Source organism: Rhamphochromis longiceps, linkage group LG4, assembly GCF_057381845.1.
Source record: "Rhamphochromis longiceps isolate RC_006_pf linkage group LG4, R_longiceps_female_GT1.1, whole genome shotgun sequence".
Lineage (NCBI taxonomy): Eukaryota > Metazoa > Chordata > Actinopteri > Cichliformes > Cichlidae > Rhamphochromis > Rhamphochromis longiceps.
The window spans coordinates 34,167,727-34,191,200 of NC_140560.1; the positions used below are offsets into that span (position 1 = coordinate 34,167,727).

At 36.9% G+C, this 23,474-nt stretch overlaps 1 protein-coding gene and 1 pseudogene across 7 annotated transcripts; both read left to right on the top strand.

Annotated features, from left to right (window-relative positions):
- Positions 1–446: 446 nt before the first annotated feature.
- On the top strand, positions 447–15,272 carry LOC146672165 (apolipoprotein L3-like). Of its 7 annotated transcripts, XM_085404693.1 has the most exons (7): positions 447–660; positions 775–841; positions 5,138–5,174; positions 5,717–5,760; positions 10,132–10,617; positions 10,723–10,836; positions 12,492–12,683. In XM_085404693.1, exons 4-7 carry the CDS (start codon positions 5,747–5,749, stop codon positions 12,547–12,549), a joined length of 672 nt encoding a protein of 223 aa, XP_085260819.1. In that variant the 5' UTR covers positions 447–660; positions 775–841; positions 5,138–5,174; positions 5,717–5,746; the 3' UTR covers positions 12,550–12,683. The 7 variants fall into 7 exon arrangements, with proteins under 7 accessions (XP_085260819.1, XP_085260817.1, XP_085260818.1 ...); XM_085404691.1 differs by lacking the exon at positions 5,138–5,174; XM_085404692.1 differs by lacking the exon at positions 5,138–5,174 and having other exon boundaries at positions 447–588.
- Positions 15,273–18,856: 3,584 nt separating this feature from the next.
- LOC146672166 (uncharacterized) lies at positions 18,857–21,644 on the top strand (annotated as a pseudogene).
- The last annotated feature ends 1,830 nt before the right edge of the window (positions 21,645–23,474 follow it).

Consider the following 23,474-nt stretch of genomic DNA (forward strand, 5'->3'; position numbering starts at 1 on the left):
GCTTTTCGCTCTGTGTTATGATGCAAATTATTGTCACAACAAATAGCAAAAAAATGATGATGGGGGGTGGGCACGAACACATAAGGAACACATCTGAGACTTGTTCTTAATGCTCAAAATACTCAGGGCGCCACACATGCATGTACATCCGTCCCCAGATAGCAAGGAAACATTGAAACACTGTTGAGTCAATATCAGATCTCCCCCGTACTTTGAGGTGGTGTGTTCGAGTTCATTTGGAAGGGAAACGTGGATAAAAAAAAAGAAAAAGAAAAAAAAATCTGATAAATACTTGGCTGAAAATTGGGACATTTTCAGGAAAACACGGTGTACATTAAACACTGTATCATAAAATTCTTTACGATTTAAGGGGGAACATGTTTGTTGTGTTTTCATTAAGAAAAGTCCTTTCAGTCACCACTTTTTATTTTCCGATAACACTTGAAGGCAGCATCAGGAAACCAGTTGATCAAGACGAGCAAGTTGTTGTTGTTGCCTGAACGTCAAATGTCGCTACTAAACTTTTTCACCCTCCTTAACAAACAAAAGTCAGCTGACTGTCGATGATCCAAGGTGTTACACAAACAGGTGTGGCTCATAATGTGGAGAAATGAAAACGAAACTTAACATTTGTGACCGGGCAGTTTAATTACTGAGTGGGTACGCAGTTATTTCAGCAGGTCCACTCGAGGCGTGGTATTGGGAGCTTGTTAATTTCTACAACAGCTGGACTGCGGGCTTCAGATCCATCCTGTTCTTGTTTCCTTTGCGCAGATAAAGGTGAGACCTTCGCGAGGACCTGAACACAACACACAGAGAAGAAGAAGATGTCTGAGGCAAGGTAAGGCGGCTCATGGTGCACGGAAAACTTTTAGAGTGCATGTAGTAAAATACATATATGTACTGATTAAGTGACTAGAACAAAACACGGAAGAAACTATTTTAAAGACACACCCAGCGACTTTAAAAGAATCGTTGGAGGAACAGGACCACTTTACTTCTACGTATCTACTCGTTCACTTTAATCAGCTGCAGTTCCGGTTACATCCAAGTTTTTATGTTAGATTTTATTTTAAAAACTTGTGATGGGACTGCTGGTTTTTACACGAAAACGTGTCTCTTTGTTAGCGGTTAGACTTTTAGCTTTTTCATATTTTAATCTTTTAAACCTAAAAAAAAAAAAAAAAGTAAAAAGTACAAATATGCAATATTTGTACTTCCCCCCCCGAAAAGGTAAAGACTCTTTACACTATTTAAAACTGGCAAGTTTATTTACAGCAAGGAATGAATAAAATAAAACCTGTACAATAATTTTGGCATGTAATACGTGTTCATAAATTATGTAAAGTATGTTCAAAGGACTGCATGGTGGTTAACACTGTTGCCTCACAGCAAGACGTTTCTGAGTTCAGTTCCACCACATTTCCCGTGACCTGACACTGAGTGCACTGTTTAAATTTAAGACCAAAGGGAACATATGGTTAATCTTTGCAGTAGAGTCTTGTAAATAAACATCATACAGTGCTGTTGCTTTTGAAGCATTAGGAAGAACATCACAAGTTTTCATTCAAAATATGGTTAGTTAGCCTCAATTTAGATCAAGGTGGTATACAGTTTAAAATACTGTTTGCGTCAAAATGTCCATAACAATTTTGGGCATCGCAGGACAGTCTGAGGTGCAACCTGGTGGTGTCGGATGGACAGAAACATATTTTATGACTATTTTTTATTTAACCGTAGGTAATTCCATTGGGACTCAGTGTGTAATCTACAAGAGAGACCTGCTTCATAAACATAATGACCCAGAGATCTTCTTTTGATTAAGGTTAAGCGAATGTGGAGCCTGTCAGTGGTATCAGTTCCTTCATCTTACAGGAACTGCCTCCATACTCTCGCCCCATAAGGCCAGTCATTGTCGTGCAGCAGGAGAACCCTAGGATCCATATGGATACATAATGGCTGCCAGGGTGTCATTTTTGAGCCTGTGGAGGTGTTAGAAAAATGACAAATGACAAATGGAGACCAAACAGAGGTGTAAAGCTTTACTTTACCTTGCAAGAGGAGTAACAGCATATATAGAGTCTATGCAGTATATACAGAAACATAAATTAGTCTGTCCGTCCCTCTTTATACACAGTGTTGGGAAGGTTACTTTTAAAATGTATTCCACTACAGATTACAGAATACATGCCCGAAAATGTATTTTGTAACATATTCCATTACATTACTTAATGAGAGTAACGTATTCTGAATACTTGGGATTACTTAATATGTTATCATGATTTTTATAACTACATGAATGTACTATTGCTGTGTGATTTATTACTATTACTTAAGGTTACTCGCCATACCAATTATTCTGCATGTGTATAAAACAGGTCCGCGGCTCCGAATCATAGTAAACCGACCTCTGGCTAATACGTCGGGCTCGTAGTCGAAAACTAGCTTTACTTTGTTGTCTGGGTCGACTTTGCTAGTGACAGACAGAGAGAGGCGTTGAAAGGCTTTGGAGGAAAACACGAACACAGCGTACAGTCGAGTCTTAATAGCTTACTTACAACTGGGCTCATCAGGCTCTCTTTTTGGCTGCAGTGGTTATTATTATATTTGCATGCTTCCATCTCAGGTTTCTGCTCGGTGACAGCTCGTACTTTTCGACTGTCCTTTTTCTCCCTCCTTCACGCTCACAGACACATAACGGGTATGGCAGTCCATTCTCCCTGCAGCACTGACTACACTGCCCATGAGGCTACATTCTGTAGGGCTATGCCTGTAACACTCTGGCTATTATCTTCATATTAGATCATTTTTTGAATAATCATTTAAAACCAATTTTTCACGTCATTATGCGGGCCACAAATAGAGCTGACATGGGCCGCGAGATTGAGACACAGGCATTAGAGCCTCTTAATGCGTGTTTTGTTTGGGTTTCCACAGGCGTGGACTTACCAAAAATAGAGAGGGCATAGCCTAACATATGAAACAGGAAAAGGCCGCTGTGTAATCCATTTATTTCAACAAAGTAACTGTATTCTGAATGCCACCTTTTTAAACGGTAACTGTAACAGAATACAGTTACTCATATTTTGTATTTTAAATACGTAACGCTGCTACATGTATTCCATTACTCCCCAACACTGTTTATACACTTAGCCCCGCTCCCTAGTGACACAACATAAAGAATTCCTTCCCCATATGAGGAGATGTTTAAACAAGAGAAACTAGTGGGAGAAAATGTGTTTGCGACGAGTGTTAGCTATGTTTAGCTGGTTCATCATGTATTGTATAGCACAACTGATTGAAAATCAAATATTGCATAACTCTTCCAGCATTTTTCATCAAAAGGTCTGTGTATCCCTCCATGGATATGCCTCCCCAGACCCACCACCAAACTGGTCATGCTGAACAATGCTCTCCAAGGCTTCTCCAGACCCTTTCATGTTTGTCACATGAGCTCTAATCTATGAAAAGCATAGGATACCAATGGTGGACCTGCAATTTCTGGTATTAAATGGCAAATGGCAGTAAGGCTCCATGGTACCAGGCAATGAGTACAGGGCCCACCAGAGAACTTCAGGCTCTTAGGCCCCCCTCATGAGGTCTGTTTCTGATTGTTTGATCAGAGAAATTCACGCTTGTCTCCTGTTAAAGGTCATATTGGGGATCTAACTGGGCTTGTCCGATTCCTACTTGCAAAAAGGAACATATACCAGTCCTGCTGATGGGTTGAGGGCAGTTAGAAAAGATGAGGAGGGTAAAGATTTTATCTTTATCAGAAAATAAATTATGAAATCTACATTGATTATTTATTTACTTGTTTTTTTCATTCATTCATTTTGTAAATACTCTGCAGTTGGTTTTTATTACGGTAAATCTTAACTGGATCTAATGTTTTCATTGGGTTAGGGTTAAATTTAAAATACAAATGGCAAATTCAGTTAAGATGTTATTAATATTAACTAAAATCTTGTAGCAACATTGTGATGCCTAAAATATGCTTCTAGTGATAACTTTAGATAAATGGATATATTCCCCTAACTAAACTACTATTACATTGTCTAGATCATAGGTGTTAAACTCCACTCCTCGAGGGATAGTGTCCTGAAACTTTTCTGTGTGTCCCTGCTGCAACACACCTTAATAAAATTAGTAGGTCATTAACAAGACTCGATAGAACTTGACTGCATGCTAAGGTGGCAGTTCAGCCATTTGATTCATGTTACAGCAGCTCATGAGTGAATGAACATGGTGCAATAACAGTACTTTTAGAAGTACAATTTTCCAAACACTTACATTTACTTAAATTTATTTAACATTACTTGAGTAGGGTAAGATTTGCCACTTCTGCATGCAGTCGAGTTCTATAGAGTCTTGCTAATGACCAGGTGTGTTGCAGTGGGGTCACATTTAAAAGTTTCAGGACAGCAGCCGTCAAGGACTGGAGTTCGACACCTCTAGTCTAGATGGTCATTTATCACACCAATGCAAAAAAACCAAAAGAAAAACAAAACCATTTTAGTACTTTTTGGCAACTGGAGAGCAATAGATCAACAGATCAATGCCTGTGAAGTACTTTAAATCTTAGTAGAGTCTCTACTCCCATAAAATCTGTAATTCATATGTTTATTTTCTTAATCACTTGTCTAGGTAAGGATTTAAAATTCATTAATTATTCACACAAAACCCAGTATTACATATATCAACACTCAAAATTTGACATTTATTAAATATGTTGAAATGTCATCTTTACAACCATGTTTTATTGTGGAATTTTAGTTCAGAGCCTCATCATAAATTCTGCTAGTATGCTTATCTTATCTGCTCTCTGCTCTGCTCAACCCCATGCTCTTCCTGCATACCTGTTGAAGTTATCACGTGTATGTGGGATGACCCTATCAGAGCGTTAGGTGTTTGTTCAGATAAGTGGATGTAGCCAGAGCAAAAAAATTATGCAACACATATCTAATGAGAAAAATATCTGAACAGTACTTACTATTACCTTTGGAGACACTGTTAATGGTTATGTGACCTTAACCCAACTGTATTAACGTAAAACTTCATGAAATTGAGTAAAATGCTTTTCATTGAGGGTTTAAATTTTTTTTTTAAGTTTTAAAAAAAACTTTTATCTTTGCAGATTATATATAACAAGCAGGAAATAAAACCATATTTAGGTGGGTAGGAACTCTAACCATACCATTTCTTTTTTTGAATTTTTTCATTGTCAATTATGTAAATTCTGTGTTTGTTGGTCATCATAAATCCATTTACATGAGGACATGGTCTTGGAAACACCGTGTGGAGTTAGCATGTTCTCCCTGTGTTTGCATGCGCTTTCTTCAGATACTCTGGCTTCCTCCCAGAGTCCAAAGACATGCAGTCAGTGGGGTTAGGTTAATTGGTAACTCTAAATTGTTCATAAGTGTGAATGGCTGCCTGTTCCTATGTGTTAGCCCTGCAACAGGCTGGTGAACTGTCTAGTGTGTATTATGCTGCGGTAGGCTCCAGCCCCCCGATAAAGGATAAGTGGAAGAGATAGATTTATTATGTACTACCAAGTACGGAGAGTTATAACATGATAAAAACAAAGTTAAAAGAAAGCAGCAAAGGGTATGTTCTGGTATGTGATATGATAAGTTTTTCTTAGCCATTCCTTTAAAATGTGATTTTTAAAAAAGAAACCATAAAAAAACTCTGGATTTTTTTCTTTTTCCAGCTGATAATTGAAGTCAACAAAAACCTCAGGATGTCAGAAACAAGGTAAAGTAAAAAACAAAACAGTTATGCTGAAGTATTAGCAAAAATGGTAATACTTAAATCTACTATATTAACAAAAATAATCACAGTCATATTCTAAGGATATTCAAATATGGAACAAGTCCAGATGTTTTTTCTACTGTCAACACATAACACATATACATAGGGAAATCAAAGACTGCAATGAATTATATGTATTTATTGTAGCTTCATACACTGTAATCACAACACTATACCACAAGAGGACAGTATTTGAAAGACTTCCAGATCCTTTATCTTACACCCCAGCAGCTTTTACCTAATGCTGTCAAAGGAAACCTATATAAGAAATCAAATGCATATCTCACCTTGGACAACACAGGGACAGCGTTAAAAACAGAGGTGTGACTGTCAGCATTTTTACACACCAGAGAAGGAGAAAGGACGGTCTGTAAGGGATACAAGTTACAATTTACACTTTCACTACTATCACTTTTAGATAAATCTGTGTTTTAAATATGCAGACATCCGTCTTATTATCATGAATCAAGGAAGAGCATTTCAATTTCATTGCTGAATTTGCATTAGCAATTATAAAGTCATATTACTGGCAGTGGCTGAATCATATCATAGAATACTTTGAATTCAATTCAATTCAATTTTATTTATATAGCGCCAAATCACAACAACGGTCGCCTCAAGGCGCTTTATATTGCACAGTAGATTGTACAAAAATAGATACAGAGAAAAACCCAACAATCATATGACCCCCTATGAGCAAGCAATTTGGTGGCAGTGGGAAGGAAAAACTCCCTTTTAACAGGAAAAAACCTCCGGCAGAACCAGGCTCAGGGAGGGGCGGGGCCATCTGCTGCGACCGGTTGGGGTGAGAGAACCCTTTTAGCACCCTGAGTTCTATTAGTAATTTAAATTTGGTTATTACTGCTCTTTGGGACCTTGGGGGTGCCTGTTGATATATTGATTGATTGATTGATTGATTGAATCTTTATTTTGAACATGTTGAAAAAGTATAAAAAAAAAAAATAGAATTAAAAGAGACAAATGAACAAAGCAAACAAAAGGAAAACGAGCAACCACAACTCCAAATAACGTCCATGTTCAAAAAGGAGCAGGAAGAAGCATAAGCTTATTTAATCCCACCCCTTTTCCACTATCTAGTATCAATAGACTACAGAAATACCTCCTTGTAATTACATTATATGTTATGTGTAATTTTTTTTTTTTTTTTTTTTAATATATACACATATATGTTTCTATCTATCCATACCTACGTATATACACACATACGCACATATACACATTTTCAATAACCCCATTAACACCTGAAGGATACACAACCTACAATTTTATATATATTTAATATATATATATATATATATATATATATATATATATACATACATACATACATACATACATATATACCCATACCAACAAACCCGTGCATGCACACACACATGAAAATATTAGACAAGAACACCCTATCAAATCTCTACCTTTTCCCTGTACCCTGTAAAAACCATATCCTTAAACCGCTTTTTAAACTGCGCCATGCTTGGACATTGCTTCATATCTTTACTTAGTCTGTTCCACAGCTTCACTCCACACACAGAGATGCAAAAACTTTTTAATGTTGTACGGATACGAGGATGTTTTAAATTTAATTCCCCCCTCAAATTGTATCCCCGTTCCCTTTTAGAAAACATTTTTAGAATATTGTCAGGAAGCAGGTTATTTATTGCTTTATATATAATTTGTGCTGTGAGAAAATGAACCAGATCTGTGAATTTTAGAATTTTTGATTTTAAGAATAGTGGATTTGTATGATCTCTGTAACCAGTTTTATGGATTATCCTTATGGCCCTTTTTTGTAATATAAAGATTGATGATAGCGAACATTTGTAAGTATTGCCCCAAACCTCTGCACAGTAATTCAAATACGGTGCAATCAGGGAACAATAGAGAATGTGGAGTGATTTGTGGTCCAGAATGTGTTTTACTTTACTCAAGATTGAGACACTTCTTGAAATTTTGTTATGTATATGATTTATATGAGACTTCCAGTTTAATTTATCATCTATAATCACACCAAGAAACTTATGTTCAAGTACTCTTTCAATTTCCACACCATCTACATGAATCTGCACTTGTGCATTTCTAAGGGAATTCCCAAATAAGATAATTTTAGTTTTACTTAGATTTAGCGATAGTTTGTTCCTGTTAAACCATTTTTTAATTTTGCACATTTCTGAAGTAATTGTATCCAGCAGCTCCTTTAGATTCCCCCCAGAACAAAAAATATTTGTGTCATCTGCAAATAATACTAATTTTAATATATCAGATGCCTTACAAATATCATTTATATAAATAATTTTGGACCCAGTACAGAGCCTTGTGGAACACCACAAGCAATGTCCAAGCATGATGAGGAATGGACACCCAGCTTCACAAATTGTTTCCGGTCACTTAAATAATTTTTCACCCATTGCAGTACAACCCCCCTAATCCCATACCGTTCCAGTTTATTAATTAATATGTCATGATTGATTGTGTCGAATGCTTTCTTGAGATCCAGAAATACTCCAGCTGCATACTGTTTCTGATCTATAGCATTCGTAATTTCCTCAATTGATTCGATTAATGCCAGAGATGTTGATCTTTTTGATCTGAATCCATATTGACTGTCAGAGAGTAATTTATATTTATCTAAGAATTTGTCTAATCGTTTATTAAACAGGTTTTCTAGGATTTTGGAGAATTGTGGTAGTAAAGAAACAGGCCTGTAATTTGTGAAGTGGCGTCTATCCCCGGTTTTATACAGCGGCACAACTTTAGCTATTTTCATTTTGTTTGGCACTTTTCCCGTCTGAAATGATAAGTTGCAAATATATGTTAGAGGTCCTACAATTCCTTCAATGACCTTCTTGACGATTTTCATGTCAATATCATTACAATCAGTGGATGTTTTATATTTACACATGTGTACAATGTCAATTATTTCTTTTTCCTCCACTGATGTGAGGAACATTGAGTTAGGGTTCCTATCAATCAGGTTTTCACTACAGTCTACTGATGGCAGTGACTCAGGAATTTGTTCTGCCAGTTTTGGTCCAATATTTACAAAATAATGATTAAAGCTGTTGACCTTATCAGCAGTGTTTTCCATAATATTGCCATTATCGATAAAGTATTGTGGATAACTTTGTTGTCCAGAATTATTTTTAATGATACCGTTTAAAACATCCCATATTCCTTTCATATTATGTTTATTGTTGTTCAATATTTTACTATAATACTCCTTTCTACATACACGTATAATATTGGTCAACTTATTTTTGTATTTTTTATATTTATTTTCAGCTTCTTTTGTTCTTTGTTTTAGGTATTCCCTATAGAGTGTATTTTTCTTTTTACATGCATTTTGTAAACCCTTAGTGATCCATGGTCTATCTGAATATTTGTGCTTTCTGTTGTATTTTATTGTTGGACAGTTTTTATCGTACAACTCCATGAATATTCTTAAAAATATGCCATATGCAATATCAATATCAGCTTCTTTGTACACCTTGTCCCAGTCCTGATTTAATAGATCGTTCTTAAATGCAGTCATAGTTTCTTCTGTCCTTACACGTCTGTATCTCAGTTGTTCTTCATGCTGATTTTTCTTATAATTAGTGTCATAAACTGCAAAAACTGGTAGGTGATCACTGATGTCATTAATTAATATTCCGCTCACAATATATCAGTCAATAAATAAGAGTATTCAGAAAGCGCAACTCCTCCCGATGGGCAAGAGCTATACTAAAACTTTTTTTTAATACAGTGGGATCAAGGTCAAGATTTAGTGAAAAAAGGAAACTGAAATCTGTCTTTAAACAACAACAAAAATTCTTCTTCAGATATTCATGTACATGCAGATGATGTTTTAAAACATACTTATTGCAATTCAAACATGTATAAAAGTAGCATTATTCTTCCATTGCCCTGTGTCCCATTCAGATTTAGTTAATAGAGGAATTTGTTAACTAGCCCTAAGGTCTAAGGGTAAACCGTCTTTTACGCTTCATTTTACTGAACACTGAGGTGTTTTGTGTCATTAAATAAAGAGTAGAGGAAAACCCAGGAGTACAGGAGTTCAATACTTCCGGCTGTCACTGTCAGTATAGGGTTTTCAACCATGTATTAGAAATAACCATTTTATTTACAGTTATTTATTTGTCCAATTGTCCTGCTTGGAAAAAAACGAAAGAAAAAAGAAATTCAAATTATTCTGATGGTAAATGTTAAAAATTCTGATTCACTGAAATACATAGCAGTAAACAATTTACTGTGCATGTTTCAGTAAATGAGGCAAATTGTTGTTTTGTGTTATAGCAAAAGGTTCAACGAGGCCTTGTGCACATACATCACAGAAACATTAGGCCACATTGAGACAGTAGGAACTTTCTGCAAGACATTCCCTAAATGGATGGAAGCAAGGAAGACTGAGTTGGAAAAGCTCAACAAGATGTTGAGTCCAGAGAGCAAAGGTGCAGAGTTGGAGAAGGAGCTGGACGAAGTGTTAAAAAACACTTTGGATGGTCTGGAGAAGCTTGACCTCTTCTTGGATGCAGTGGAGAAGCTTGCAGTGACCTCACTGAATGTGTTCACTCAAAACCAGGTGGTACAGCTGCCCAAAGACAGTGAACATGTTCAAATTGTCATCATACATGCAAAACTGATCTGCCCTCTGCTACTGGAGTTTAAAAGAGATGCAAAAGTCTTCTTCCTTCCCAAACTTCAGAATTTGGAGGTGCTGAAATATCAGTTTGACAGATACGTACAAGTCTCCAAGATAATCTGTGACAGATTTGAAAAAAGGTAAACGACATCATGAACAACAGAATTCCTCTGATTCAAATAAAAAAGAAACTATGCACTTTATATAAAACATTAACATATTTCATATTGTGTCTCTAAAATCAGCATCAGTGCCTTTCCCTTGATGATGAATGAAGTTCAAGTAGACATCAACACTGATTTGCCTGAAAGTGACATACAAGACATGCTTTGTCGTATTAACCAGCTCAATGAAATCCGGTAGGAATGTCTTAATTACGTTGTTAGACCTCCCTCATGTTTGCTAGAAAGTACATTTTATAAGAAATATGTCATTTTATTCTTTTCAACAGCCTTGATTTTGTAGGCCATAATAACAAAGTGAAAAGATGCTTTTAGACAGTGTTGTGAAGGTTACTTTTAAAATATATTCCACTACAGATTATAGAATACATGCCCCAAAATGTATATTGTAACCTATTCCGGTAAGTTATTCAATGTGAGTAACATTCTGAATACTTTGGATTACTTAATATATTGTCATGCTTTTTACAACTACATGAGTGTATTATTGCTGTGTGATTTTATTACTATTACTGAAGGCTACTTGCCACTGAGCTAACATTGTTAACTGGCGTTAGTTCATAGACTTTCAGAACTGCACATGATTATTTGCAGCTAGCAGGTTGTTAATGCTGTCCATCAAGTCTATGAACTAACCTCAGCTAACGCCAGCTATCAATTTTAGCTTGGTGGCGAGTAGCCTTCAGTAATAGTAATAACTCACACAGCAATAGCACATCGAAAACCCTGAAGTGGCACATAACCCAGGTAGCTACCACAACTAAAACAAGGTAGCAGCAGTAGGCTAACGTAAGTAAACAACTTACTTAGATGTTTCTTTAGGTTGGAGTCTTTTGACGCTGAGAGCAGCTTGGTTTCTGGCAAACAGAGTTTGCATTGAACGGTCAGATTTTGCCCACCGCTTTTTTGTTTAAATATGAAATGGTGTCGGAATTTCCGTGTAAGAAATGCATTCCTGTTCATGCACTGCTGGCTCCTTTGTGCTAGTTAGGGTTTTGCCAATGTGTGGAATTACCAAAATTAGAGAGGGGATAGCTGAACATATGAAACAGGAAAAGACCTCTGTATAATCCATTTATTTCAACAAAGTAACTGTATACTAATTATCACCTTTTTAAATGGTAACTGTAACGAAATACAGTTACTCATATTTTGTATTTTAAATACCTAACACCAGTACATGTATTCTGTTACTCCCCAATGCTGCTTTTAGATATATTTTTCTATTTACCTATAACCTCAGGTTTCAACAGTCTACTTGTGTCTGCCACTGAGAAGCTATCGTTGTTTTTTGTTTTATTGAGCCAGGAAGTCTTTCCACTGTTCTAGGGAATGTTTGAAGCTTTCGAAATTTATTTGAAGCTTGATCTGTATTTCACTTTAAATTTATCATGGATATCTACAGAGATTTTGCTACTGTTGATTTTCTGAGCTGGACTCATGTTCTTGATATATCTCAATCATCTTTATAGACAAAAGGACATATTCGAACCACATGCAAATCTATCCATCGATTTTCCTCCACTTATCTAATTCAGTTTAGCAGGGGGATTGGAGCCTATCCCAGCTACCATAGGGCAAGTGCAGGGTACACCCTCGACAAATAGCCAGTCTGTCACATTGTTTTCAAATTTAAAAAATAAATATTTTAATTTTATGAGAATATTTTATTTTTATTTTAAATGTAAATATTTTGTTTTTATTTTCTTTTACATTGTTCTTGTCTATCTTTTAACTAATCACTCTCAATTAACAGAATAAAATGAAGTTTAAAACTTTCCTCTTCTTTACTAAGAATGGACACAAACTTCCGGATGGTGTTTTTATTCCAGGAAAAGTCCTGTTCTGACTTCATCAAAGAGGTCCAAAACCGACAGCCGAGGATGCTGAAGTTTCTAGAAGACCTGGAGCAGTGTGCTGTTCAGTTAGATAGAATGAATAAGGGAGCAAAAATCTCTAGCATAACAGGCAGCTCAGTGGGAGCAGTTGGAGGTGTGCTGTCCATTGTTGGTTTGGCGTTAAGTCCTGTAACAGCAGGCGCATCTCTGGGTCTGTTAATAGGTGGGACAGTAATGGGAATCTTGAGTGGAACCAACAGTGCTGTGACCACATTCACAGAGATTGGAGTTAATCACCAGCAGAGAAACAAAGCCAATGATGTACTCCAAAAGTTCAGGAAAGATGTGCAAAGTATTCAGGATTGTCTGGGAGAGGTAATCAATCAATCAACTGCTGACAAAGAAGTGGGTTTTTATAAAGATATGTGCTTTGGCTTTGAAAAAGTTGCGTCAGTTGGACTGAGCATTCGATCACTGGTTAAAGATGCTTCAGATGTTAAATTGATAAAATCTAAAAACCTGATTGCAGGTTCTGGCAAGATGGTGGCTCAGGAAAGTAAAGCATTAAGTAATGCACCCAAGATGGCTTCGGAAATCCAGGAAATGAGTCAGGCATCATTCAAAGGGTCCCTTGCTCTCTCTAAGACAGCCAGAGCTGGTTTCATTGCACTCAATGCTTTATTTCTTGGGATGGACATCTACTCCATCTGTAAAGACAGCATCAGTCTGGCTAAAGCCAACAAAACTGAAATCTCACAATTCATCAGAGCGAGAGCTTCACTTTTGAAATCAGAGATGAACTCATGGGAAAACATCTATAACTCTCTGAATGAAGGTCTGAAGACAGAAGACAAAAAGAAAGCTTTCCTAGAGATTCCATTTTATACAGCGATGAAGAGACAAGTACAGAAAAAAAAACAGTCTGTGTCTTTTGAGAACAAACAAAGGGACAGAGAACTGAAATTCCAAAAAGAATTTTATTTAATTATGGTGGTTCTAGGAGGCTTATTAGGGTTTGCTACATGGGTCTGTGGCGCATTTAGCAATTAGACATGAGAGTACTTAAGGTGAGGCCAAAGAGTATAAAAGTGTGCCACTTTGTCTTTGGTCTTAGTGGCTAGTGTGTGGACCTATGTGGAAATTCTGACTGATTTCTTGAGCTATACTCTCTTTCTTGGTCAGGACCAAAGCTTTGCTAACATCTTTCTTGTTGCTCTCAGAAATAGCAGCATAGCAATATTAATTTAGACTTTGTAATAATTTGTTTTGTTTCTGATTCTGATTAAGACAGACAAGTTCACTTATAACTTGTCTTTCTCTTAAATATTTACCCACCAATAAAAGCAAAAACAAATAACAAATATTTTACTTCAACAAATATATAAATCTCTTTTCCACCAAGGATGGACCCAAACTTGGATGCTGCTTTTGTTCCAGGAAATGCCATGTTCTCACTTCATTAGTGAACTGAACAAATGACAGGACAACATGATGCAGTTTCTTAGAGCAGTGTGCTGTTCAAAAGCCTGCTTGTTCCACAAAGATGGTGGTGCACGAAAGTAAAGTAATGCATCTAAGATGGCTTCAGAAATCCCAGTGGGTCAGGCAGCATTCAGAGGGAGCATTCACTTGCTCTCTCTATCTAGAGCTAGAGCTGGTGCCATTGCATTCAGTGATTTTTTTTCTTTTCACTGGCATGATGTCTTCATCTGTAAAGACAGCATCAGTCTAGCTAAAGGCAACAAAAGTTTTATCAGAGCGAGAGCTGCACTTTGGAGCTCAGAAATGGGATCATGGCAGAAGATCTGTGACTCTCTGCATTAAGGTCTGGAGACATCAGAGAAAAAGAAATCTGTCCTAGAAGCACCATTTTTTCCAGAGATGAAGAAATAAAAACCAGACGGTCTATGTGTAAGAAAATGAGTCACAAAAGAGGACTTTATTTATTTATTGCAGTTCTAGGAGGGTTACTGGAGTTTGTTATATGGCTGTGTGGTACATTCACCGTTAGAGAACTTAAGTTGAAAGAACAGAGAAGGCCACTGGGACAGTTTGGCAGTATCCTTTGCGTGTCTTTAGACTTGGACTAGTGTCCAAAACACTAGATCAGCAAAAACATCAGAATATACACTCTTTTCCTCATTAATGATGCCTAATGATGAAAAACTAAGGATTCTACACTTGCCATTTTATCCTTTTATAAAGAGTTAGATTTTTAGAGAAAAACAAATTAAATTTTCATCTGATCAAAATGAAACATAAATTTGAGTTATAGGGTAATCGATCAGTAAACAGACAGGACTGCATTAGATGGGAAAACTGAACCACAGTGTGCTCCACTGTTTTCTAAATGTATGCTATAGTGCAAACGTCATGCAGCAATACATTTTATTAATAATATTACGGAGATATAAATGATATAAATGTGACAATGAGAAGATGAATCATATCAGAATTTTTTCCCTTTTTCTTTTGTGAATTCTGTGATTAAGTTTAAAAACTGGAATCTGCTTTTCAAAGCTTTGGTCTTAACTGATTACAGGCTGTTTACTAGCTGTGATTTTTGGTCATTAGTTTGTTTCTTTTTTTGAAATTGTATTCGCAATGTGTTTTATGCTTTACTATTTTCATTATAGCAAGTAACATTAAGTAAAATTCAAATTATTTGTACGCTGATTCTAAATTTAATAAAGATAAATCTTATACATTTTGGAAAATTGTTTTTTTCATTAGATTAACGGAATTAAGACTGGACTTCGGTCTTCAGTACTGTTTGGAGGGCTGGTGAAAATTAAATTAAATTAAAATTCCACCTGGTATCATCTCTGTGTTTCTGTAACATAAATAACGAGCCTACATTTTCCTCACGACACCAGCAAACAGGTCGACGGAACCTCGGTGTACCTGCATTCATCTTGCTCACCTGTTTAACCCCTGCTGCTGATTCAGGAAACATGCCCACGTTACCTGGTGATATTAATGTGGGCTACTGCTGCTCAATATAATGTTACGCCATTGCAATATTGTGCACAAAATATGCAAATGTAGTTTGTTTCCTGAGCACAGAGCTGTTGGAGCTTGTGTTTCCCTTCAGAGAGACCAATCTGGGTTAAAAAGGATAAACAGGCATTAAAAGAATCAGAATCAGAATCAGAATACTTTATTGATCCCTGGGGGAAATTATTTTTTGTTACAGTGCTCCATTTTAAACCAACATTAAGACAAGACAGACAATACGCTAACTAAGAATAGTACAATATATACATATATATACATACATACATACATAAGTCACTTATAAATAAATATTTGGAAAAGAAACATGTGTAGTTGTAGCAGCAAACAGTGTGTTAAGTGGATGCGTTGTACAAAGGAGCGATGGACACTGAGAAAACTAAAAAAGCACTTTATAAACAAACCCACTTTATCAGCAGGTGATATCTGGTCACCGACAAACAGCTTTCAAAGCCTCTGCTGAGTTTTAGTTCTCAGTGGATGGTTAAACCCTGGGTGTAATTAACTAATGTAACTGTAAAAGGCTTGTTAGAAACCATGAAACACATACCAACTTCTTGATGTTAGAGAACTAAAAATGCTCAAGAATAAGACTATAAAGGCAAGGAGGTGTCCTTTATAAAACCTGTTAATAGCACCTCTAGATTTATGTCATAGTTTATAATACAACACTTGTATTTCAGTAATAGTCTATTTATTTGAATATAGTGGTGTAAAGTTCTTACCGCTTTTTCCATGGAAACTCCACACGAGTCCAGATTTCCGAGGACACAGCTCACATGGGAGTTATCTATGGTACTCCAACACGTTCTCACTCCCAACTCGTCAAATGTGCGATGCATGGTCAGGGTCCCTCTGCTTCACTTCACTTCACTACTCCCCTCGTGTCAAGAATTAACGTGCAGGGCACTCCTATTGAATACTGTTTTGCTCACCTAAACGTTGTTTATTGACGACAACAGATTGCCACGGAAGAGCCTGTTGTCGTTATATTTATATAGGCTATTTTCAAAATCACAGATTAAATTATATAATGTAAACAACTACCTGAGAGAAAATTATAGCAGATAAAATGAATTACAGATTATTACTTTTGTATATTGCATTGATGTTGTGAGTGATGTATGCTGGGTAATGTTACTGCTAGCACTTAGGTGACTTTATTGGACCAGTTTTATAAACTGTTCCTTTTCATAGTTGGAAATCCTTGTACATTTTTAACCTGTGGTTCTTTCTGTTACAGCTTTAACATATCTTCTCCAACTTCTCTCAATACATGCAGTCATTTTACTGTCTGCTTTGGATAATCACGCTCTTACGTATTAAAAAAATAAAAATAAAAAAATCAATAAAACAGAACAACTGTAATATTAGGCAAAACATTTTCGGTGCTTTTAAAGAATACACAGCGACTCCCTTTTTTGGATAAAGTGTTTTTTCATATTAGATCAGCGGCAGTGACGTCATCATACTCGATCATATCACAGGTAACTAAGAATGTGAATCTGTAGATTTTTTTTCTTTTATTTTTGTAATTTAAAACAAAAACTACAGAAAGAGTGAGCTCACAAGGTTGCTTTTAGCAGTTCTATGGGTGAAGATTACTAATTTCGTGCAACAGCAAATGACTTAACATTTAAGTGCATATATCTTGCCACACCACATGTGCGGTAAGCTAGCTAAATTAGTTTCTGTTAGCCAATTCAAGAGAACGTGTTGTTATGAGATAACAACAGAAGTGGGCGTGGTTTCTCTGTAGCGTTTATTAGGAGTGAAAGCAAAACCAACCAAACTTATCTGTATGTGACGACATCAACCTGCATCTGAACACAGCCAAGACCAAGGAGATGGTAATCGACTTCAGAAGAACAAAGCGATCTGAGCACTCTACCCTCTACATTGATGGAGAGGAGGTAGAAAGGGTAGAAAGCTTTAAATTCACATCTCGGCCGACCTTACCCGGTCCACAAACATTTCCCACCAGGTAGGGAAAGCACAACAAAGGCTGTACTTCCTCAGGAAACTACGCCAGGCCCAATTACCCCAGAGACTGCTAGTAAACTTCTACTGCTCCACCATTGAGAGCCTTCTGCTGCACACTATGGTTCAACTGCTGCACTGTGGAGGACAAGAGGAAACTGCAGCGGGTGGTGAGAGCAGCAGAGCAGGCAATTAGCACTTCACTAACCCCCCTCAGAGACATTTATACTGGCAGACTTCAGCAGATATCGAGTATCATCATCAAAGACCCCTCGCACCCTGGACACTCCCCCCCCACCCCACCCTTCCCTTTGGTAAACGCTACAGGTCCATCAGGTCGAATACAAACTCAACAGAAGTTTTTACCCACAGGCTGTTAAACATGGCCTACCTCCTGATTGGAGGTTAACTGCACTGCCAATACTCATGGACATTACATCTTATTTATAATCCGTATTTCTATTTATACTTTAATGCAACCAACATTCCTACCTCTTTAAACTGTATTTATTATAACTTTATTTAGTATAGTGGCAACAGCACCCCCCCAACACACATACACTCAATGTGCAATACCACTGATCACACTGCACCTCTCAATGCACCTGCTCCTCAGATGGCATGTAAATGTATGTGTATATATATGTAAGCCTGAATGTGGAAATATGTGTGTGTATGTATGTATGCATACATATATGTATATATGCATATATGTATGTATGTGCGTGTATGTTTGTATGGGTGTATCCATATGTTTGCAGGTGTAACTTGTACATATCTTTCTTGTGTAAATATAAATTTGTCTGTGTTATTGTGTAGATACTTACGCTATTGTGTAGTTCACACACATGGAGAAATGCCAAACTGCGTTTCACTGTTCTTGTAACAGTGACAATAAAAAGCTATTCTATTCTATTCTCTTACGTATTAAAAAAAAAAACTAATAATAAAATCAATAAAAAGAACAACTGTAATATTAGGTAAAACATTTTCGGTGCTGTTCAAGATTACACGGTGACACCCTTTTTTTTTTTTTTTAGTGTTTTTTCATATTAGATCAGCGGCAGTGTCTGCAGAATTTTTTCTTTTATTTTTGTAATTTAAAACACAAAAAATACAGAAAGAGTGAGCTCACAAAGTTGATTTTAGCAGTTTTATGGGTGAAGATTAGCAATTTCGTGGAACAGCGAATCACTTAACATTTAAGTGCATATATCTTGCCACACCACATGTGCAGTAAGCTAGCTAAATTAGTTTTTTGTTAGCCAATTCAAGAGAACGTGTTGTTATGAGATAACAACAGAAGTGGGCGTGGTTTCTTTGTAGCGTTTATTAGGAGTGAAAGCAAAACCAACCAAACTTACCTGAATGAAGGTTTTAAAACAAGCTCCTCAACCATACCAACTGATATCTCTGCTTAACTTAAAACAATTTTAAATCTTTTTTTCTGTCAAACAACATAAACCAGAGGAAAACAGTGCTCGTGAAGACGTGAAGGCAAAGGATGTCGGGGAAAAGGTAAAGTGAAAACTATCTGCGCTACAGCTGGCCATATTATATACTGCAAAAACACAAGTATGATCTGCACAAGTAATTATATTTAATGAAAAGCCAGAAAATATGTTTGTCTTATTCAGTTTTTGTATGCAAATAATAAGAATGAAGAATGAAGTTAAATATTTTCAGCATAATCATAGAATGAGGAAAAATAATTTTTTTCTGTTTTGTTTTGACTCCGTATCAGCCGAGATAAATCAACATACAGACAGTATTGTTTTGTCTTATAGAAAGGAGCAACAGACGGCCTTATGCCGCTACATCACAGACACCCTGACCTACATCCACACAGTGACAGGATTCTGTGAGGGGTTCTCTAAATGGCTGCTGTGGACAGAGACTGAGTTAGACACCTTGATGGATATCAAAGATGGCATTGACGCACTAGACCTGAAAATCACACATGTTTACAATTCAGAGGAAAAATGCACGGCCTTTCTGAAATTCATAAAGAACAAAGTAAGTGCAGATAGCAGGCGTGAAAAGCTGGAGAAGGAGCTGACTGAAGTGTTGGAGTACGTTTTGAGAGGCCAGGAGAAACTCGAGCCTTTCTTGGATGCAGTGGAGAAGCTGGCAGTCACCTCACTGCAAGTATTTAGAGAAAACCAGGAGTTACACCTGCCTGAAGGGATCAGACTTGAACATATTCAGTCTGTCATCAGTGCTGCACAACAAATCTGCCCTCTGCTGCTGGAGTTTAAAAGAGATTCAAAAGTCTTCTTCCTCCCCAAACTTGAGAATGTGGATGTGCTGGCATATCAGCTGGACAGATACATAGTGACCACCCAGATAATCCATGAGAAGCTGGAGGAAAGGTAACATCTAATAAAGAGCACATTTTGTTTTGAAGCAAGAACACATAAGAAGTGTAACTGTTTCTTCCACAGTGCCATAAATGATATCTAGCTGAAGAGCACAAAGGCCGTGGTAGACTTGAATGTGGATTTGTCTGAGGCTGGCATACAAAGTATGCTTCATCATATTTATCTGCTTGAAGAAATCAGGTAAGTCTATCAGTACACAGCATCACTCACAAATCTTTATCTGTCAGAATAATATCTGAAATTCCATATCTCTAAAGTGAGGCGTTTATGATGCTATTTATGGTCATGTGAGAGATTTAAAGAAACCATTGTGAATCAGTGGGTCAGCAAAATAAATAGATTGTTTTTAAGTTTAATAAGGATTTTTGTCAAAACATTACCAGGTTAATTTTGTACCTCAAAAAATTGAAAAAAGAAAAGATTGTAGAACATTAACAAATGCACCATAAATGAACAGCTGGATGTTTTCACTAATACTAGTGGTCCAACTAGAACTTAGCTCACAATAAAAGAATCTATCAAATTATTGCAATTAAAGAAGAAAATGCAGTTCTCTTTGTTTGTTTGTTTTTAAACTTTGGAATTATTTTTCAACAAAGACTACAAATGGATGGTTGTTGGCAAACACCTACTGGAAAGGTTGTTACCATCAGATGTCAACTGCACACTCTCAGTGAAGGGGTGATTCTTCAGCCCCTTTAGTTGCTCCAACCTCTTTTGGTGCACTTGCTTGGGATGTGAGCCAGTAGTGCCTTCTTTTCACATCGCATTGTTTCCATCCTTTACTAAAATAAGGTTTTTAGTCTAACTTTAATTTTGGCATTTTCAGGATGGACCCAAACTTCCGAATGGTGTTCATGTTCAAGGAAAAGGCTGGTGAGGATTTCATCAGTAAGTTTGAAGAACACCAGCCCAGGATGTTGAAGTTCCTAGATGAGCTGGAGCAGTGTGCTGTTCAGCTAGACAAGATGAGTAAGGGTTCAAAGATCTCCAGTGTGGCAGGCAGTTCAGCAGGGGCGATTGGTGGTGTGCTGTCCATTGTTGGCTTGGCGTTAATTCCTGTAACAGCAGGAGCATCACTAGCATTGACAATGACTGGTGTTGGGCTGGGAATCACCAGTGGTCTTAACAGTGCTGTGACCACTGGAGCAGAGATGAAAGTTAATCATAAGCATCAAACAAAAGCTGGTGAAGTTTTCAAGAACTTCATGGAAGATGTACAGAGTCTTCAAGATTGTCTGCAAAAAGTGACCGATCAACGAGTGTGTGGAATAGAAACAAGTAAGGTAGAGATGGCTGTGGGAGTAAGCAGGATTGCATCTAAAGTTTGGACTGTTGGAAAGGGCACTTTTGATTTAGTTACTGATGCTACCTCTGCTGCCAAAGTGTTTCCGAGTGCTGGTAAAGTTTTGGCTCAGGAAGGAAAAGCATTACGTAATGCAAGCAGGCTGGCCTCAGATATCCCAGATATTGGTGAGGCAGCTCTCAAAGGATCTCTTGCTCTCTCTCAAAGACATCAAGGGGTGGGATCATCGCTCTCAATGATCTCTTCCTTGGCATGGATATTTTCTTCATCTACAGAGACGGCACCAGTCTGGCAAAAGGCTGTGAGGCAAAAGTTTCCCAGGTCATCCGAGCCAGAGCTGCACTTTGGAGCTCAGAGATCGACTCATGGCAGAAGATTTGTGACTCTCTGAAGAAAGGTCTTCGAAAATCAGAGAAAAACAAAGGCATCCTGGAAAGTCCATTTTATCCTGAGACAACAAGCTAAATCTCCATAGAAACAGAAGGTATAATCTCTGAGTACAGAGATTACTGCATTGTATGTACTAATGAAATTCCTTATTGTTTACTACAATTAATGCACAAAGGAAGTGAGATCAAATTTCATAATTCATTATGCTTTACCATATAAACAGTTACTGTTTCAATTTTTATAAATATATATATATATATATATATATATATATATATATATATATATATATATATAAGATAAGATAAGATAAGATAAGATAACCTTTATTAGTCCCACACGTGGGAAATTTGTTTTGTCACAGCAGGAAGTGGACAGTGCAAAAGTTATGAGGCAAAAATTAGAATACAATAAGAATAAATACAGTACACAACTGTACAGAATAGAATAAAATACTATATACAGTAGAATAAAATAAAATAAATATACAATAAGATAAAAATAGAATACAAATACAAATACTATATACAACTGAGTAAAAATACAACGATGCCAGAAAAGATTATTGCACTTAGTATTATTGTATATGTATGGATGTGTGTGCTTGATCAGTTAAAGTCTTTATTATGGAGTCTGACAGCAGTGGGGAGGAAAGACCTGCGAAATCTCTCCGTCCCACACCGTGGGTGCCGCAGTCTCCCACTGAAGGAGCTGCTCAGTGCTGTCACAGTCTGCTGCATGGGGTGGGAGATGTTGTCCAACAGGGATGACAGCTTAGCCGCCGTTCTCCTGTCACTCACCACCTCCACTGGGTCCAGAGGGCATCCTAGAACAGAGCTGGCCCTTCGGATCACCCTGTTCAGTCTCTTCCTGTCCCCAGCAGAGATGCTGCCGCCCCAGCAGACCACACCATAAAAGATAGCAGAAGCCACAACAGAGTCATAGAAGGTCTTCAGGAGTGGGCCCTCCACTCCAAACAACCTGAGTCTCCGCAGCAGGTACAGCCTGCTCTGCCCTTACCTGTAGAGGGCGTCTGAGTTATGAGTCCAGTCCAGTCTATTGTTCAGATGAACACCAAGGTACCTGTAGCTGTCCACAGCCTCAATGTCCATACCTTGGATGTTCAGTGGTTGCAGTGGAGAATGCTTGTGCCTGCGGAAGTCTACCACCAGTTCCTTGGTTTTACTGGCGTTGATCTGGATATATATATATATATATATATATATATATATATATATATATATATATGAGGTTTTCTCTCCATTACTTACCTTACATTATACTTACTACACTTTAACGAAAATATCTGTTCTTTCTAATCCTTACTGTTTCAAAAAAGAAAAGAAAAGAAAAAGACTTGTTATTTGGTGTTTTTGGTGAAGATGTAGTAGATTTAGTTTAGATGCAGCTGTGAAGGAAAAAATGTAAAAAAAAAAAAAAAAAAAGAAAGAAAAAGCTTTTGATTGTACTAATATTATTTTATTATTACATTAATATACCCTTTACTTTTTCACTTTTACTCAAAGTACAGATGCATTTTTTGGAGTAGTAAAGTATTTTAGCACAAACATCTGTACTTCTGTTTAAGTAAAGAATATCTGTACTTTTGCCACACCTGCCTGTGGATAGTCGCCCCTTCTCTCTCTAACTTTGAAGCTATCAGTCTCCCTCATTTATTCTGTGATTAATGTTAATTTTAGCATATAAATTTGTTTTATATAAAGAGGTGTGTTGTGTTCTTAATTTGTTGTAGTTTATTCTTGTACAAGTGCATAGTAAAAAGACAACATATAGATAAAACATGTTAATATGGATATAAACATGGATAATCTTTATCAATTGAATTACATTTTTCTCAAATTAAGACACATTTTGTTTGTAACAAAAAAAGTGGACAATAAAGTT

Excerpts from the sequence above, each read along its gene's own strand:
- LOC146672165 (XM_085404687.1), top strand. The coding sequence starts at position 12,543 with ATGCTGAAGTTTCTAGAAGACCTGGAGCAGTGTGCTGTTCAGTTAGAT.